The sequence below is a fragment of the Misgurnus anguillicaudatus genome, chromosome 2 (genome assembly GCF_027580225.2).
Source record: "Misgurnus anguillicaudatus chromosome 2, ASM2758022v2, whole genome shotgun sequence".
NCBI lineage: Eukaryota > Metazoa > Chordata > Actinopteri > Cypriniformes > Cobitidae > Misgurnus > Misgurnus anguillicaudatus.
Window position 1 is genome coordinate 26,873,409 of NC_073338.2, and position 17,396 is coordinate 26,890,804.

The following is a 17,396-nucleotide window of genomic DNA, read 5'->3' on the forward strand; positions in this document are numbered from 1 at the left end:
GAACCCCTGGCCGACCAACTGTTAAATAACTATATGTCAATAAACCTCTATAAAAATCTCTCTTTATCCAAAAATGTCAATTCTTTTATTATTAATCATTAGTTCATTATCATCATAATGATGTAAAAAAGGTCCTGATGGCTTTAAATGTGTTTGTAATGTCATTATAGTCTCATGATGCGTTTTAACATAAGGCCCTGTAAGTCCGTGGGGCCCAGCCAGGCACTAGAGAGTCTGCAGAAAAGACCCTATTGGCTAAAAATGGTCATGTGGGTGGGGTGGAGAGCTGCTCTGTCAATAACTCTGGACTTTCAGGAAGTTCTCGTGGAAAAGCTGCTCTGTTACAAAAGAGAGAGAGGGCGTAAGAGAGAGAGGAGGCTGCTCACTGAGCTCCTAATGGATATGGCAAATCTTTTTAAACACTTCTTTCGTAAGTACATTTTCATTTTCTTTTCCACCGAATGTGGAAGATATTACACATTTCTTAACAAAGTTACTGCCATTGCTTTTTATGCTTGTTTTGTTGACATATGAACTATTAAAGTGAAGAAAAAGAGTGAGGTGAATTAGTATATTTACTTGTGATGTCAGTAATTGGTCGTATGTTTGTTTTGCCCCCTTTGATAAGCTGGAAGTGGGCAGATAAGAGTTTTAAAGCTGACTGTAAATGCACATCATTATGGAGAAATAAAACAACTACACATCTTGTGCTCACAATTAAAGTTTCAGTTTTTATTCAGCATGCGTGCTTCCTTTAAAAGAACTTGAAACTATAAGATGTTGGTATGTCTGTCTTTTAGGGAACAAGAAAAGGTTACTAACACTTGGAACAAAATGCTTTTCTTGGTGTCTTTTTTTGTCTTCAATGGCATTTTATGTCAGACTGTCACATTGATTTAATAATATAGGTTTTTTTTTTTATTTTATAATTTTCTAATACATTCGTTTTTTTATTAGGTTCATTAAGTATAGTTTAAAAACCTTATTTGTATAATTTTATTTTCTTAAAATAAACATTAAGTAAATAAAATCCAAAATAAACACATAAAAAAATAAAGCAGTACTGTAAATTGAACGATTCAGTAAAAGGGATCCGCAAAGGCTAAAGTTTATATTGAAAAACGTTTAATACAACACATTAAGTAATAACTTTAAAAAAATCTAAATAAATGGTAAAAAGTGTAGTGGGTGTGATACAAAGAATCCTAAATTGACATTCATTTCAAAGGAAAACATAACTACATGCAGGTACTTCAAAAACTTTCTGTTTTCTATAAATTGGCCATCAGAGGGAGGAAATACCACCCACCCCTCCAGGGTAACTTGGACACTCTTAAAAAATCAAAGCAGAAACGCACGTAGCACTCCAGTTCCCCACCCCAGCCCCCAAAAAAACCCTTCACTACTGTCAACTTGTGTTGCTCTGACTAACTCAACCGGAGGGTCTGTAATTCAACACAGATTTCAAGTGCAGAAAAACATAAGGATGTGAGGGAATGAATAATCGAAGCCATTGACTCATTGAGCCATTGGGTTTGTTTCTCCATCATTACCTTTGTAACACATTGGGGCAGTTTCCCGTACAAGGTTTAGATTAATCCAGGACTAGGCTTTAGTTATATAAGGACATTTAAGTAGTTTTACAAACATACCTTACAAAAATACTGGTAGCAATATTGGTTTGCATTTTGAGACAAAACATTGGCACTAATATGTGTTAAGATATGTCTGGGTAAGATGCTTTTAAATTAAGGAAGCTCAATCATGCATTTTAGTTTGGGACTATAGTTTTATTCCACATTAAAGTGGATCAGACAGTGAAGTGTGGAGAGCTGGCACAATACAAAAGAACAAAAGCACAACGGCAACGTGCAGCTTCCATAAAGCTCTATAAAAAGAAAATATCAGAATATGACCCTCCTTGTTTGCTTTTGCCTTTGTTGCATCTATTCTGTTTGCTCCCTTTTGAATGCATGCAATAGAAAATACAGCTTCCAGGAGAAGAAGGGAAAAATGACTGGCTGTCCTGATGGCTTTCTGCCAACTCTCTTTCTTGCTCTCAACGTCTGCCTTTCTTTTTTCTTTCTGCATTAGTATGCAGTGGACATTCAGAGAGGCTATTGTATACCAAACGGGGGTGTAACCAATTCCAGCACAAAGGAGGAAATGTCTGATGTCCTATGCTGAAGTTTAACTTATGTGGTTTTGGCAATCAGATATTCTCCCGCTAGTCACAAAACTAAAACTCTTGGTTACTTTCTGGTTGATAAAGAAAAACAAAACAGCTTTGAGGTTAAAGGAGAACACATACGCATTCTCACGTTCATAGATTTGTATGTATAGGGATGAATATGTTGCATTGTTAATTATGGGCGACATTTTTTGGAAGCTGGTTGTGTTTGCGAGGAGGCTATTTGTCTTATGATCTTTTGATGATATTTGTCTTGTCATTGGTGAAGTGAGCGCAGTTGAACAGAAAAAAAGGCGGATGATTTGGCTGTGTTTGTCTGATTCCTGTTGTGGAGCATGGCACAGGTCACGTTACATTAATAAGCAGCTTTTTGAAAACCTGTGCTTAGTGTATTTAATATGTATTGAGAAGAGATGGCAACAAGATTAGGTGGAATCGTACTGCTCTGTATGTTTTATGGGTAAATATTGCAATTGTATGACATACAGTGCGCAAACTTGCTATCTTTGTTCAGGCTTTGGGTTAAAGTCCACTTTATATATCAACAGCTTTACTACTGTCTTCTCTTATTCCCTGCCTGTTATCATATGAACTTGCGGTACCCGAGCCTAAGGAGATTTCTAATTCCTTTAGGTGCATGTCAGAGGCCTTTTTTATGGAAGGAATTCCGCCTTATCTTTTCGTTTGAATGTTTTTCCGCATGCGGAAAACTAGGAAATTGACTGGAAAGCTGAGTTGCCATTATTCTGCTCGTCAGAGGAAATAAAACAAAAGCAGGCAGGATGCAGCGCCTTAAGCTATGTCCTTAAGTCACACGTCATAGAGACACTTAGCAACAACTGCATGAATCTCACTTTCATGCTGCCTGGAATTTCCACTGAAATGAAAAATTTCCAATTTCCACACATCCATGTGATTGTTTTACCCCTAAAGTTACGTCACAGATGACCATTGTCGGGATTTATTACTAGCAATGTGTTTCCTTCCAGGTTTATGCCTGTGACTTATATTATGGTATGTAGGATTTTGTGTCTTTATGGGTTGTTGTAAAATCAGTTGTAGATCAGTTTGGAAAGTTTAATTTTGACATAGCTTATGAGTAGTGTAACACCTCATCTATGAATGAATTAACTAAATTGTGAGACTGTTTTAAGATTTCAGGGCTGTGCCCCATGTTTGTTTAACAGGAAACTATGCTATCACTCTCCTGCTTTGTCTTCCTGCTGATGTGCATGGATGGTCAAAAATAAATTTCCTTTTTTTTGGAGAGGCCAAGGTGGACAAACTTTCAAAAAGTACACATTTGAACCTAAATAGATCATATGAGCACCTCAGAGGTACATATTGGTACCAAATATAGGATAGTGCTTAGGTTTTAACAAACAAAAAGTCAAATGGGTATAATTTGATTTAGTATCCATGTAAAACTTTTTATAGCATTTGGTATAATATAACTTATGTCTAATTATTTGCAATGAATAAATATTGATATTAGGGTTTTATATCTGTGGGACATTAGTTACTGTAGTTATTGCCTGCTAAACTGTGAATATTATTTTATAAGCCTATTTTTATATTTGTCTACACTCACCTAAAGGATTATTAGGACCAACATACTAATACTGTGTTTGACCCCTTTTCGCCTTTAGAACTGCCTTAATTTTACCTGCCATTGATTCAACAAGGTGCTGAAAGCATTCTTTAGAAATTTTGGCCCATATTGATAAGATAGCATCTTGCAGTTGATGGAGATTTGTGGGATGCACATCCAGGGCACGAAGCTCCTATTCCACCACATCCCAAAGATGCTCTATTGGGTTTAGATCTGGTGACTGTGGGGGCCATTTTAGTAGTACAGTGAACTCATTGTCATGTTCAAGAAACCAATTTGAAATGATTTGAGCTTTGTGACATGGTGCATTATCCTGCTGGAAGTAGTTATCAGAGGATGGGTACATGGTGGTCATAAAGGGATGGACATGGTCAGAAACAATGCTCAGGTAGGCCGTGGCATTTAAACGATGCCCAATTGGCACTAAGGGGCCTAAAGTTTGCCAAGAAAACATCCCCCACACCATTACACCACCACCAGCAGCCTGCACAGTGATAACAAGGCATGATGGATCCATGTTCTCATTCTGTTTACGCCAAATTCGGACTCTACCATCTGAATGTCCAAACAGAAATCGAGACTCATCAGACCAGGCAACATTTTTCCAGTCTTCAACTGTCCAATTTTGATGAGCTCGTGTAAATTGCAGCCTCTTTTTCCTATGTGTAGTGGAGATAAGTGGTACCCGGTGGGGTCTTCTGCTGTTGTAGCCCATCCTCCTCGAGGTTGTGCGTGTTGTGGCTTCACAAATGCTTTGCTGCATACCTCGGTTGTAACGAGTGGTTATTTCAGTCAAAGTTGCTCTTCTATCAACTTGAATTGATAGAAGAGCATTCTCCTCTGACCTCTAGCATCAACAAGGCATTTTCGCCCACAGGACTGACGCATACTGGATGTTTTTCCCTTTTTACACCATTCTTTGTAAACCTTGGAAATGGTTGTGCATGAAAATCCCAGTAACTGAGCAGATTGTGAAATACTCAAATACTCTGGCCCCAACAACCATGCCACACTCAAAATGGCTTAAATCACCTTTCTTTGCCATTCTGACATTCAGTTTGGAGTTCAGGAGATTGTCTTGACCAGGACCACACCCCTAAATGCATTGAAGCAACTGCCATGTGATTGGTTGATTAAATAATTGCATTAATGAGAAATTGAACAGGTGTTCCTAATAATCCTTTAGGTGAGTGTATATTGGCTGAACAAATATGTATTTTCTGTAAAGTTGCTTTGCAACAGTGCAGAACTGTTAAAGTAACACCACCGTTTTTCAACATTTTACTATGTTCTCCCCTCAACTTAGTTTGCAGTACTTCGACATCTGGCGCAGTAACACCATCGCAGTGTTACTGCGCCCGATGTCGAAGTACTGCAAACTAAGTGCTCTTCAGTTATCAATTTTTATCTGCTTAAAAAATCGCCACGTTTTATTTTGTGCCACTATACTTAATCATGTAACTACTCATGTAACAGTCTTTAAATAGGGAAAACATGGAAGTGTTTGGTGGCTTTTAAATTCATTCCTGTTTGGATCCTAATGAATGAATGGTGCTAAGCTGAATGGACGCGCTGTACAACGATTAAGTGCACGCATTGAGAAAAGAGGGTATGTATTCATTCATATAAGTTGAGAGAAGAACATACCAAAACATTGAAAAACGGTGGTGTTTTGAAGCAATATAGAAACCAGCTGTAGCACTTGTAGTATTGATGTCTGTGTGGCAATTTTTAGACTATACCTGTGTTAACTTACATAACTCATTACTATTACTATTATAACTCCAAAGACCCCATGATGGTATCATGAGTACAAAACTTATTTATATGACAATATAAATATGTCAACTTGCAATGAAAATATAGACATACTGTGACTCGGCCTGTGAAAACCCAGACCTTTTTAAATTGATTTACTGCATAAAGTCATCCTACAATGTAAAGAACATTCAGTGACCTTGATATCTTAAATATTGACTGAGTACGGCAAAGCCAAAAAATAAAATTAAACTCTGATGCTCCTCCTCTCATAATTAGATGAGATTTTAACCTGGATTTCACATGCAGGCACATCATCTCTGATGTGAGCATCTATGGCTAACCAGGTCAAATTTTATAATTTGTTCCCATGATTCAATAAAAAATGCAACATTTTCATGTGCACATATTAACAGTACACCATCCCATCTGATTGCAGGGATTGGAAAGGCAAAACAGAAGAGCTGTAGGAGAGATCTGCCCTCTACCGCAGATAAAAATACTGACAATGATGAGCAGCTGTATGATCTCAACATACCAGCACTGGTCAAGTTCAACTACACCGCAAAGCGGGAGGACGAACTCTCGTTGACTAAGGGCACAAAGGTCATCGTCTTGGAGAAGTGCAGCGACGGTTGGTGGCGAGGCATCTATAACGGCCTCTCAGGATGGTTCCCCTCCAATTACGTCACAGAGAACCTAGATGGGACAATGAGAGGAGATTCTGTGAGCTCACTTAATAACAACGGCCCTCAGATTCTGCACACTGTACAAGCACTTTATCATTTTAGCTCCGGCAACGATGAGGATTTGAATTTCAACAAAAATGAACTTATGGATGTGCTGGAGAAACCTGAGAATGACCCTGAATGGTGGAAGTGCAGAAAGGTAAATGGCCAAGTGGGTCTAGTGCCCAAAAGCTATGTTGCAGTTGTACAGGCAACTCATTTTGAACTGGGGACTTCAGGACCTTCTACCTCAAACTATGATTACATTAAGCCTTCGATAAATGGAAAGTTTGGAGGGCAGTTATGGTACTACGGTAAAGTGACACGACACCAGGCAGAGATGGTCTTAAACCAGAGGGGGACGGACGGTGACTTCCTCATCAGAGACAGCGAGTCTATGGTAAGTCTGTCATTACACTTAATTGATAAAAAGATTGAAACACAAATACATGGATGCCATAGCAGTGGGATGACATTCCAAATGGAGAATTTTACATAATTCAGTGCCCACTTGAGTATATGCACTTACAGATTCATTGCCAGTCTGCTCATGTGTATTCATTTTTGTAAGTTATGTCTGAGAGCAGCATATTATTCCTGGTTATTATGGGTGGTTGGAATGGAATTTTGCATAATTCTTTTTTGTGTATGAAAGCTTGTATAGTCTGATCTAGGCAGCAGAGAAAGAAAAATGTCACTATAGGCTTTTCATGTGTACTCTTATGTAAACAATACTTTTTTATTCTCCACTTTCAGCCAAACGACTTCTCCCTTTCTTTGAAGGCAATGTATAAGAACAAGCATTTCAAGGTGCAGCTAAAGGATGGACTCTACCGCATTGGCCAGCGGAATTTCAGCTCCATGGAGAATTTGGTGGAACATTACAAAAAGGCCCCCATATATACCAGTGAACAGGGAGATAAACTCTTCCTGATAAAACCATTACCCTGAGCATGTGAAGGAGCAATAGACTTTTAAAAATTCTCATTTTACGTATAATGTATGCTGACTCTGGAAAATGTCAGTGTACTTACAATGAAAAACTGTAAAACTTTTGTAAGAATGTGTTTGCCTTAACATTGGTCCAGTTTACTGGCTATTTAGAAAATTTAAACCCAAACATATAAGGATATATATGATAAGCTATCTTTGTACTTTGTACTTTATTTTTCAGTTGCTCTTTGTGTGTATTGTTCATATGAAATCTTTTATTGTGACTGTACAATCCTTCAACAATTATTAAGAAGTAAATGTGTTGACACATTCAACAAGTGGAAGATTGATTATCCTGAATTAAAGATTTGCAGATTATCTCATCTTTCCAGCATCAAGCAGTGATCATTAAAAAACATGATATTAAACATATATATTTAAATTTGGTAGTTGTATAATTGATTTCAGGACTGCTATATTGTTTTCATGTCAGTGCCAAAACATGCTGAAAGGATGAGTTCTTACTTTCTCATTCTATAATCCTAACAGAGCTTAACCTTACATTGTTTTTGTCCAAATGCATTTTTTCAACAGCAAAAATTTAATTTCTAACCATTTGTAAACTGTGAATGTTGTTTATTACCATCGTGAACTTTTAGGTTTTAATTATTTCTTAATTTGTTTTTAAATAAAGTATCACACATACAAAATACAGCTTCCCACGTTTTATTAATCACTATATATTTATTGCATACCTAATTTCGGTAAATTTTGTAAAAACATAATGGGTCAAAACAAATAACAGGTGTAACCCTGCTGGTAATATGGAAAATTAATCTGTATTACAGACAAAACAACAGTAGGCTACTATCTTCAAGTTAACTTTTTATTTTTGAAGAAATGTCATATTAATTAATGTCATATTAACTTTTCTAACATCATTGTCAAATTAGTAAATTAAAAAATGGCCATCTGTGATGTGTTTGGCTATGCTTAATTTGGTGCATTCTCCAAAAAAAAAAAAAAAAACTTGTTTTCACAGCAGTGGTGCAGTTGCCATCACAAATGGGTGAAAATTACGGATGTAACGATATTTCACGATACACAACATAATACAGTCTCGATATCGATTCTGAATCGCAAAGCCAATATTTTGCACAACTCTTTCATGTACTACGGCTATCTAGAAATTCCTTAATAATCTAAAATCACAGTTTGAGTGAGTCGTTTATAACATGTATTTGGAAAATCAACACTTGTCAAACATAAACATTATACATATTTTTATCATCATCAAAATACCTGTAAATGTTTGAAGAACAGCGATATAAATATGTTTACACGTTTTCTGGAGCTGCATGTGTAAATGGTACTGTTCTGCAGCGCATATTAAGTTTCTGCACGAGAGCGCCATCTGGCTTTTGGATGTAGCGGCATTTCACCATAATTCATTGAAAAGCATAGCAAGCAGAATCGCTAGATTCTTACACCCATAGACATATTACACCCCTAGTAAAAATATCTGCTTAGTTCCTCATTTAATCTAGTAATGGTAATTTAAGTAATTAAATTAGTAATTAGTAATTTAATTGGGCATTTTTTATGTATATGATTCTGGTCTATTGTGTTTTGACCCATATATTAAAATAGTTTATATGGTTTCATTTATCATACTAAATACTCATTCTAATTTCCAGATGTATTTATTAAATTATGAATCTTATATGAACATTTATAACATAAGTTGTGTGTGTTTATATATATATATATATATATATATATATATATATATATATATATATATATAGAGAGAGAGAGAGAGAGAGAGAGAGAGAGAGAGAGAGAGAGAGAGAGAGAGAGAGAGAGAGAGAGAGAGAGAGAGAGAGAGAGAGAGAGAGAGAGAGAGAGAGAATTTGCATTTGTGAATATAAAATTTAGCAAGAAGAAGCAGCAGGTTAAGAATAAATTTAAAATGACAAGGGTCTAATCTCATAGTTTCACCAAAGAACACATTTTTTAGGTTTAAACAGAAATTTACAGAAAGAAATCTTTTAACAAAATTTGAAAAGTCAACCCAAAATATTTTGCAGTATATACATTCCCAAAATAAATGAAGGATTGTCTCATCAGCCTGATGACAAAAGGTGCACAAGGGGGAAATATTATTATTGAATTTAGCAAAGTTATAACTCGGAGCTCCGCCGAGTTCATCATCTAAATCTTACTTTCTTACTATCTTGTTCCTATCTATATAATATAACTTACTAGTTCATCTTAGGAATACCTTACAGTGACGATTATTCAACAGTTTCAATAAGTGAAACGATTTAAACACCCAGTATTAGCATATAGCCCGGTAGCATTAGCAAACAAGGAAACGCTGCTCCGTGCATTGGAGCTCCGTCGAGTTCATAATCTAAATCCTATTTTCTTACTATCTCGTTCCTATCTATATAATATAACGTACTAGTTTATCTTAGGAATACTTTACCGTGACGATTTTTGAACAGTATTAATAAGTAAAACGATCTATCACTAGTAAACACCTAGTGCTAGCATATAGCCCACTAGCATAAACAAACGTGCCGGTTGAAGTTAGCACTTGCTCACTGTCTGTTTACTGTAAATCTGCCTTTTTCGATCTAATGGCGGACTCATCCGATGTATGTTTTTCAGACCTTTCCTCACCAGAGCGGGAAGCTGTGGAGGAGTTGTGTCCCGGCATTAGCACCAGGCGGTACAGCATGCCTCACATCACCCTGGCCCCAGGCACCCGGAGACATGTATGTATCGCTGCAGCCCGGAGACTGCAAGTGGGAGGAGCTTACGCCGCAAGTGGGAGGAGCTTATGCCGCAAGTAGGAGGAATTTCAGAAATGTGCAAGTAGGAGGAGTTTACGCCGCAAATGGGACGGCGGTGAATGAGAATGGCAGGAAGTAGCGACAGTAATGAAAATAAACGATCAAATATCACGTTCCTCATCATGGTCTGATTTCTTACAGCTTTGTTATTGTGTGTGTCCAATACCACTCACTGTCAATGATGAGGTCACGTTTTTACACCTTTTTTACACTTAAAGTGATGGCGGTTTAAATTCATCAGGCTGTAGGCCTTATTCAAACACATTTCTGAAGCTCCATATTCTACAATATCAAGTAAATGAACATATTAAAATGTGATGCAACTGGACTTAGTTAAGTGAATGTGTAAATACATGAAAAACATGTGGCTAATGTAAAATAAAGTTACCATCCATCTTTACTGCATTTTTTTTAAATAGCAGACTAATGTTTTTCTGAATGTGTTACACATATATTACATTTAAATTATTTTTTCAATGAACAAAATCATGTACAAGTCACTCAGAATTGATTGCAAAAGTGTTTATTTTATTTTATTATTTTTAGTCTTTGTAAGGAAACTATATCAGCTCATTAGAACTGATCTGCATGCAGTCAAATCTGCAAAATCCAGGGTGGAAGGTTTTTGAATAAATGCCCTGGAGTTCACCTCGCTTTCCCTTCCCAGCATAACCTGATGGATACACAAGAAGCACAATAAGAACTAGGGTTTATAGTTGACAGTGAACATTTACAAACATTAGGAATAATTTCTCAGTTCTGTAGGTCAATTGAATGGTGTCCAGAACTTTTAAACTCCAAGGGATGACATAAGTAAATTAGATTTTTAGTTTTCCTCTAGACTAACAACTAGTTTATTCATCACCAATTTACACAAAAAGTACCAGGTGTGCAGCATTTGTACTCAAACCCACACTCCAAACAAGTGGAGAATGAGTACATCTTCCAGAAGAGCTGTTTGTAGTGAGATGTCTTTTTTCCAGCATGTAACACCTGAGGTGAAAAAATCACATAACATTATCAATGATGTTCTTGTTATGCATTTTATTTTTTAATGTCAATATTTACTTTCTAGCCATAAGAAGTGTGCCTGATTCTTGAACTTGTCATCACCAACTATGTCCCTGAACCTTGAGCAAGCCAATGACAGGGTCGTGTAGGCAGCATCTTCTTCTTGAAGAACAACTATGTTCTTCAGCAACGCTCCTGATAACTGAAAAGTTAGCACAGGCCGTTACATTTTTAAAAAAAGCACATTATATAACATTCAACTACCTTGAAGATAAAGCTTGATGGAGGGTCATCATCTTTTAACAGCTCATCCTTAAAGAAAAATATAAGTGTATTAAAATTGTTCTATGATACACATTTTAAATCATCATTGCAATTGATTGTGCATACCTTGCTAAAAACAAAGGGCACAACTGCGGTTTGGTCTGCTGAAATGAAGTAAATTAAAATTAGATGACCAATATTATAGTTACATAATTTGAAACCCAGCAAAGTATATGTATTTTGTTTTATATCAAAGTTCTTACTTTCATATGCAAGTTCATTTTTTTTCTTCCCGTAGGTTTCAGGGAGTGCAGAGCATTCTTCTTCTTCTTCTGAAAGAGAATTAGAATTAAAACGTGATAAAATTATCCATTAATTTTTTATTTGACAAAAAATATCAGCAAAATATAAAAAGCTGACAATACCAGCTACAACAGCTCATTTTCTCTTTCTCCCATGTCTTGCACAATTTGATTATCATGCAACAAAAACAAATAAAGTAAGAAATAGAACAAGTTCAATATCAAAATTAATTAAATGCAAGGATGCATTACATTGATTACAAATTACAGTAAAGACTTTTGTAAATATAGAAAAAAAATCTAATTAATGGTCCAATTTTAAATTATTCACCAATGAATACAACAACATTTGAATACAAAAACATTTCAAAATCTTGCCAACCCCTAATAGTATTAAGAACAGCTATTAAAGGAGTTTGATAGAGCAAGTAGTGTTTACACCGGCTTTTTTTTATCATCACCTAAACACTTTGCTTTTTTCTCAAAGGGTCTGCAGAATATATTTTTACTGAAATAGTGTTATGAGCGAGTCACTAAATCATTCCGTTCCATGTCTTCCCAAAACAGTTTACAGACTGAACAAGATTTCTTCACTTCTTTAAGAGTTTCTTAAAACAACACGTTAAAAGTACAGCTAATTTTTTCACACTTACTTAATTTTCAAGCAAGATGGCACACCACCATTTTCCTATGTTCTTCATGTTTACCTGTGTACATAAAGTAATGAATGAGTACAATTTTCAATTATATTAAAATGAATATAGCTACAAAAATAAATACTTACTTCAGTGAAGTCTAACTTCTGTCCCAGAATAACATACAGTGCATACTATAATATGCAAAGACACACCAAAAAAAGTTAAATGGGTAACAGCAATTGATTTCATCTCGATGTTCCTCATTTACAGTACGTACTTGCCATCAAGACAAACACTCCAGTTATTTGACAGCCTTTGTCCTGCATTGTCCTAGCAATGAAATCAAACACACCATAAATTATTAATTGATGTGATAAACACACAACAACTTGTAAATTAAGAACTTTATACATTACAGCAGAAGCTGTGATCATAGTCATGTGGAACATAAAAAAATATCTTTCACTGATAAGTGAACCTAAAACACAATAACATGCGTTTCACATTTATTTCACTGATTGTTATGAGTAATACATTTTATAAAATAATTATGATATTAAAAAAAACAAATGTTTCAATTACATTACATTACGGATTACGCAGAAAAAGGCATTAACTACAATGAAAACTTTTAAAAATGAAAAGTTTTAAAATAATTGCATGCATTGTACAATTAAATTAGGAGTTGTAACGTTATTGTAATATCAAATCCATTTATAAAACGTTTAAGACATTTACAATTTGAAAATCAATGCAGACCTAAAACGTACAAAAATTACACAGCCACAATACCTTATTATTATGGTCTTCAGAATCCATAATCTGGAGAGCAAATTGTAGAAATGGAATGCAGAAAAGATTTTGTCATCCACGTTACAGATTTTGTAATTTGTGTGCTAATAAAAAACTACAGAAATGTATCTGGATGCACTTTACCCTTATCTTTTTTAATACATCAAGACTAAAAACAGCGTACAAACGGCATTATAAAATGGTCTTCTTCATAATGCTTCATAATTCATAGAACTTATAATGCTTTTTTACAAAACTAAAAACTGTACAGCAAGCTTACCCCTTCATTTCACAACACGCTGACATGTGAAAGCGGTTTTCTTCTTTGTTTTCTGATCGATCGCTACAAAACTTACGCATTAGCGCCACCAACTGAGGAGCATAAACCAATAGCTGCTACAGGTGATATAAATAAACCAATCAAAATCCTCTGGAAGTTTGTACAGCCCACTTGCGGGTAAAGCTCCACCCACTTGCTGCTTACCCACCCATTTGCAGCTGGCTCCGACCTCCGTTTATACCCATCTCCCCGGAGACGACCGAGGCACGCACCGAGCGAGCACCCATCTCGATGCAGCTTCACGGACCGCTGTCTGGCGAACGGAGACGCCATCGCCCAGCATGAAAACGGTAAGACTCCGCTTGTCATTGTAACCTGCACTACTTGCCACATGTACAGTTTAGCTTCTTCCGTCAGCATAGAGGGGTTTACATGTGCTAAGTGTATTGAAGTAGTAAGGCTGACGGAGAAGGTTGCAGAACTAGAAGCGCGCATCCGAACGCTAGTTGAGGACAGTAAGACCGCTAATGTTAATGTTACAAACACTGTTTCGGGTGCGCCTAGTGTTAAACATAATACACATGGCTCGGTTCCGACTTCAGAGTCAAGGCGGCTGACTAACTGGGTGACTGTCAGGCGGCCTAGTCGCATTCGGCATCCAAATCACGTTCCTGTTTTAATATCAAACAGATTTTCTCCACTCAGCAATACACCGGCTGAGACATCTGTTAAAGGTGCCCTGGTTATTGGAGATTCTATACTCAGGAACGTTGGCATTGAGGCACCAGCCACCATAGTCGATTGTATACCGGGAGCCAGAGCGTCTGACATTAGATCCAAACTTAAAGTGCTGGCTAATGCTAAACGTAAGTTTTCTAAGATTGTTATTCACGCCGGCACGAATGACACCAGACTCCGCCAGTCGGAGATCACCAAAGATACTATTAAAGAGGTGTGTGAAATTGCAAAAACAATGTCAGACAATGTAATTTGCTCTGGTCCCCTCCCCGCCTACCGGGGGGATGAAACTTACAGTAGATTAGTGTCTCTTCATGGCTGGATGTCAAAGTGGTGCCCTCAGCATAACGTAGGGTTTATAGACAATTGGAAGCATTTCCGGGGAAGACCTGACCTGCTAAAGAGAGATGGCCTCCATCCGTCTCCGGAAGGAAGTGCTATACTCTCTAGAAATCTGACCAATAGTCTTACTTTTGGTATTGTCTGACTATCCAGGGCCCAGGTCAGGAAACAGACAGATCGGCTTACCCATCAGTCTGTTAGCTGCCTTGACATGTCAAGATCACATATATCCCAGCACATAGAGCCTTTTTTAACAGAGTACCAACACATCTCGACTGTGTCTGTTCCTCGAACAAATAAATACAGAGCACCGTTTACCTCGTCTCGCACAAATCTTATTAACATAAAACTAGAACATAATACATTAACAGATGAAACTCAAATGTTAAAATTCGGCCTTCTTAACATTAGATCACTTACCAACAAAGAACCAATTATCAATGAAATAATTACTGACCAAAACTTAGATGCACTCTGTTTAACAGAAACCTGGCTTAAAGCAGACGATTACACCAGTTTAAACGAATCCACCCCACAAGACTATTATTATAAACATGTTCCTCGTCTAATAGGGAGAGGGGGTGGTGTAGCTACAATATACAATAAAATATTCAAAGTAAACCATAAATCCAACCTAAAATTTAATTCGTTTGAAATAATACTGTTAAATATGGAAATAACTGATCGCAACAACAAACGACTTTCGTTCATTTTAGCTACCATATATAGGCCTCCAGGCCACCACACAGATTTTCTTAAAGAAATAGCAGACTTCCTATCTGAGCTTACAGTCACTGTAGATAAAGCTCTTATCGTTGGTGATTTTAATATCCATGTGGATAATCCAAAAGATGCATTAGGACGTGCGTTTATGGATGTTCTAAATTCTCTCGGCATTAAACAAAACGTTTCAGGGCCCACGCATACTCGTAATCACACACTAGACTTAATTCTGTCACTCGGACTCAATATTAATGACATCGAAATATCACCCCAGAGCGATGCCGTTTCAGACCATTGCCTTGTGTCATGTACAATACTTCTAGATAGGACCGCTCAGTCTACAACATGCTACAGATTAGCCAGAACAATAATTTCCACCACTAAAGATAGCTTTATTAGCACTCTTCCAGACCTGTCCCAAATGAAACATGTAGCAGATAATCGTGAAGATCTAGATATTATAATAGAAAACCTGAACAACGTCTGCTCTAGCACGTTGGATGCCGTTGCTCCCATTCGAAAAAAGAGAATCAAAGAAAAACCGCCAGCTCCATGGTATGACCATCATACTGCAGCCCTTAAAAAAGTAGCTAGAAAAATGGAAAGAAATTACCGAAGCACAAAGTTAGAGGTATGGCGTTCAGCATGGAAAGAGAGTGTTCAACACTACAGACAGGCCATTAAAACTGCCAGATCTACCTATCTCAGTACGCTTATTAAAGAAAATCATAACAACCCTCGTTTTCTATTTAGCACAGTTGCGAAACTGACTAGAAACAAAGAACAAACAGAAACCAATAGTAAACTCCAACACAATAGTGACGACTTCATGAACTTCTTTACTAACAAAATTATGTTTATTAGGGAAAACATAGAAACTATGCAAGCAGCCATCACTCTACCCAATAGTACATTTTCCACTAGATTACCAAACGAACATCTTGAGTCATTTAATCCTACTACAATAGAAGAGCTCTCTAAACTAGTAACGTCATCCAAATCATCGTCCTGTATACTAGACCCCGTTCCCACAAAATTACTAAAAGAGGTATTTCATGTAGTGTCAGACACTGTACTTAATATCTTTAACTCATCTCTAGAATTAGGATACGTTCCAACAGCTTTCAAACTAGCAGTTATTAGACCGCTCATTAAAAAGCAAAACCTTGACCAGGGAGATCTTAATAACTTTAGACCAATCTCAAATCTACCTTTTCTTTCTAAAATATTAGAAAAAGTAGTGGCAAGCCAGCTACGCACATTCGTAGAAAATAATAATACATATGAAAAGTTCCAATCAGGATTCAGGCCCCACCATAGCACAGAGACAGCGCTGCTTAGAGTTACAAATGACCTCCTATTAACATCCGATCGTGGTGAAATCTCAATCCTTATATTACTAGACCTTAGTGCAGCCTTTGACCACAATAGATCACACAATCTTACTCAATAGACTAGAAAACTATGTTGGCATCAGTGGTCAGGCGTTAGCCTGGTTCAGATCGTATCTAACCAATCGATATCACTTTGTTTATGTAAATGAGGAAGAGTCATATCACTCCCCCGTTAAATACGGCATACCTCAGGGATCAGTTCTAGGCCCTATCCTATTCTCGTTATATATGTTACCTCTAGGAGACATTATCAGGAAACATAACATAAGTTTTCACTGCTATGCGGATGATACCCAGCTTTACATCTCGTCGCATCCTAGCGAAACCCACCAGTTTTCTAAGCTAACAGACTGCATTAGTGATATTAGGGACTGGATGGCACAAAACTTTCTTATGCTAAACTCCAATAAAACAGAGATACTTATTATTGAACCGAATCGCTACAAACATAATATGTCAGATTACAAGTTGCCCATAGATGGCTGCACGGTGGTGCCATCTTCCACGGTTAAGAATTTAGGCGTAATGTTCGACAGCAATCTATCTTTTGATAGTCATATCGCCAACATCTGCCGCACAGCATTCTTCCATCTTAGAAATATCTCAAAAATACGCCATATGCTGTCTGCATCAGACGCAGAAAAGCTTATACATGCTTTTATGACCTCTAGAATAGACTATTGTAACTCGTTACTCGGGGGATGCCATGCAAATCAGGTAAACAAGCTTCAGCTGGTTCAAAACGCCGCCGCAAGAGTGCTTACTCGATCTAAAAAATATGACCACATCAGTCCAATTCTGGCATCTTTACACTGGCTACCAGTTAAAT

The 17,396-nt window shown here is 36.9% G+C and overlaps 1 protein-coding gene and 1 long non-coding RNA gene across 6 annotated transcripts; one reads left to right on the plus strand and one right to left on the minus strand.

The window, feature by feature from the left end:
• Nucleotides 1-246: 246 nt before the first annotated feature.
• nck1a (NCK adaptor protein 1a) lies at nucleotides 247-7,932 on the plus strand. Its single transcript, XM_055202185.2, has 3 exons — nucleotides 247-430; nucleotides 6,001-6,689; nucleotides 7,046-7,932. The coding sequence occupies exons 1-3, from the start codon at nucleotides 262-264 to the stop codon at nucleotides 7,238-7,240; spliced, it is 1,053 nt and encodes a 350-aa protein (XP_055058160.2). The 5' UTR covers nucleotides 247-261; the 3' UTR covers nucleotides 7,241-7,932.
• A 2,658-nt stretch (nucleotides 7,933-10,590) lies between these two features.
• On the minus strand, nucleotides 10,591-13,621 carry LOC129435349 (uncharacterized). 5 transcript variants are annotated; one of them, XR_012373013.1, is made up of 10 exons: nucleotides 13,579-13,621; nucleotides 13,091-13,120; nucleotides 12,576-12,628; nucleotides 12,445-12,489; nucleotides 12,314-12,367; nucleotides 11,784-11,818; nucleotides 11,622-11,690; nucleotides 11,485-11,522; nucleotides 11,152-11,406; nucleotides 10,591-11,076 (listed from the first exon to the last, which is right to left on the minus strand). It is a non-coding gene; the product is annotated as an uncharacterized lncRNA (long non-coding RNA). The 5 variants fall into 5 exon arrangements; XR_012373011.1 differs by lacking the exon at nucleotides 13,579-13,621 and having other exon boundaries at nucleotides 13,091-13,376; XR_012373012.1 differs by lacking the exons at nucleotides 12,445-12,489; nucleotides 13,579-13,621 and having other exon boundaries at nucleotides 13,091-13,376.
• Nucleotides 13,622-17,396: the final 3,775 nt, after the last annotated feature.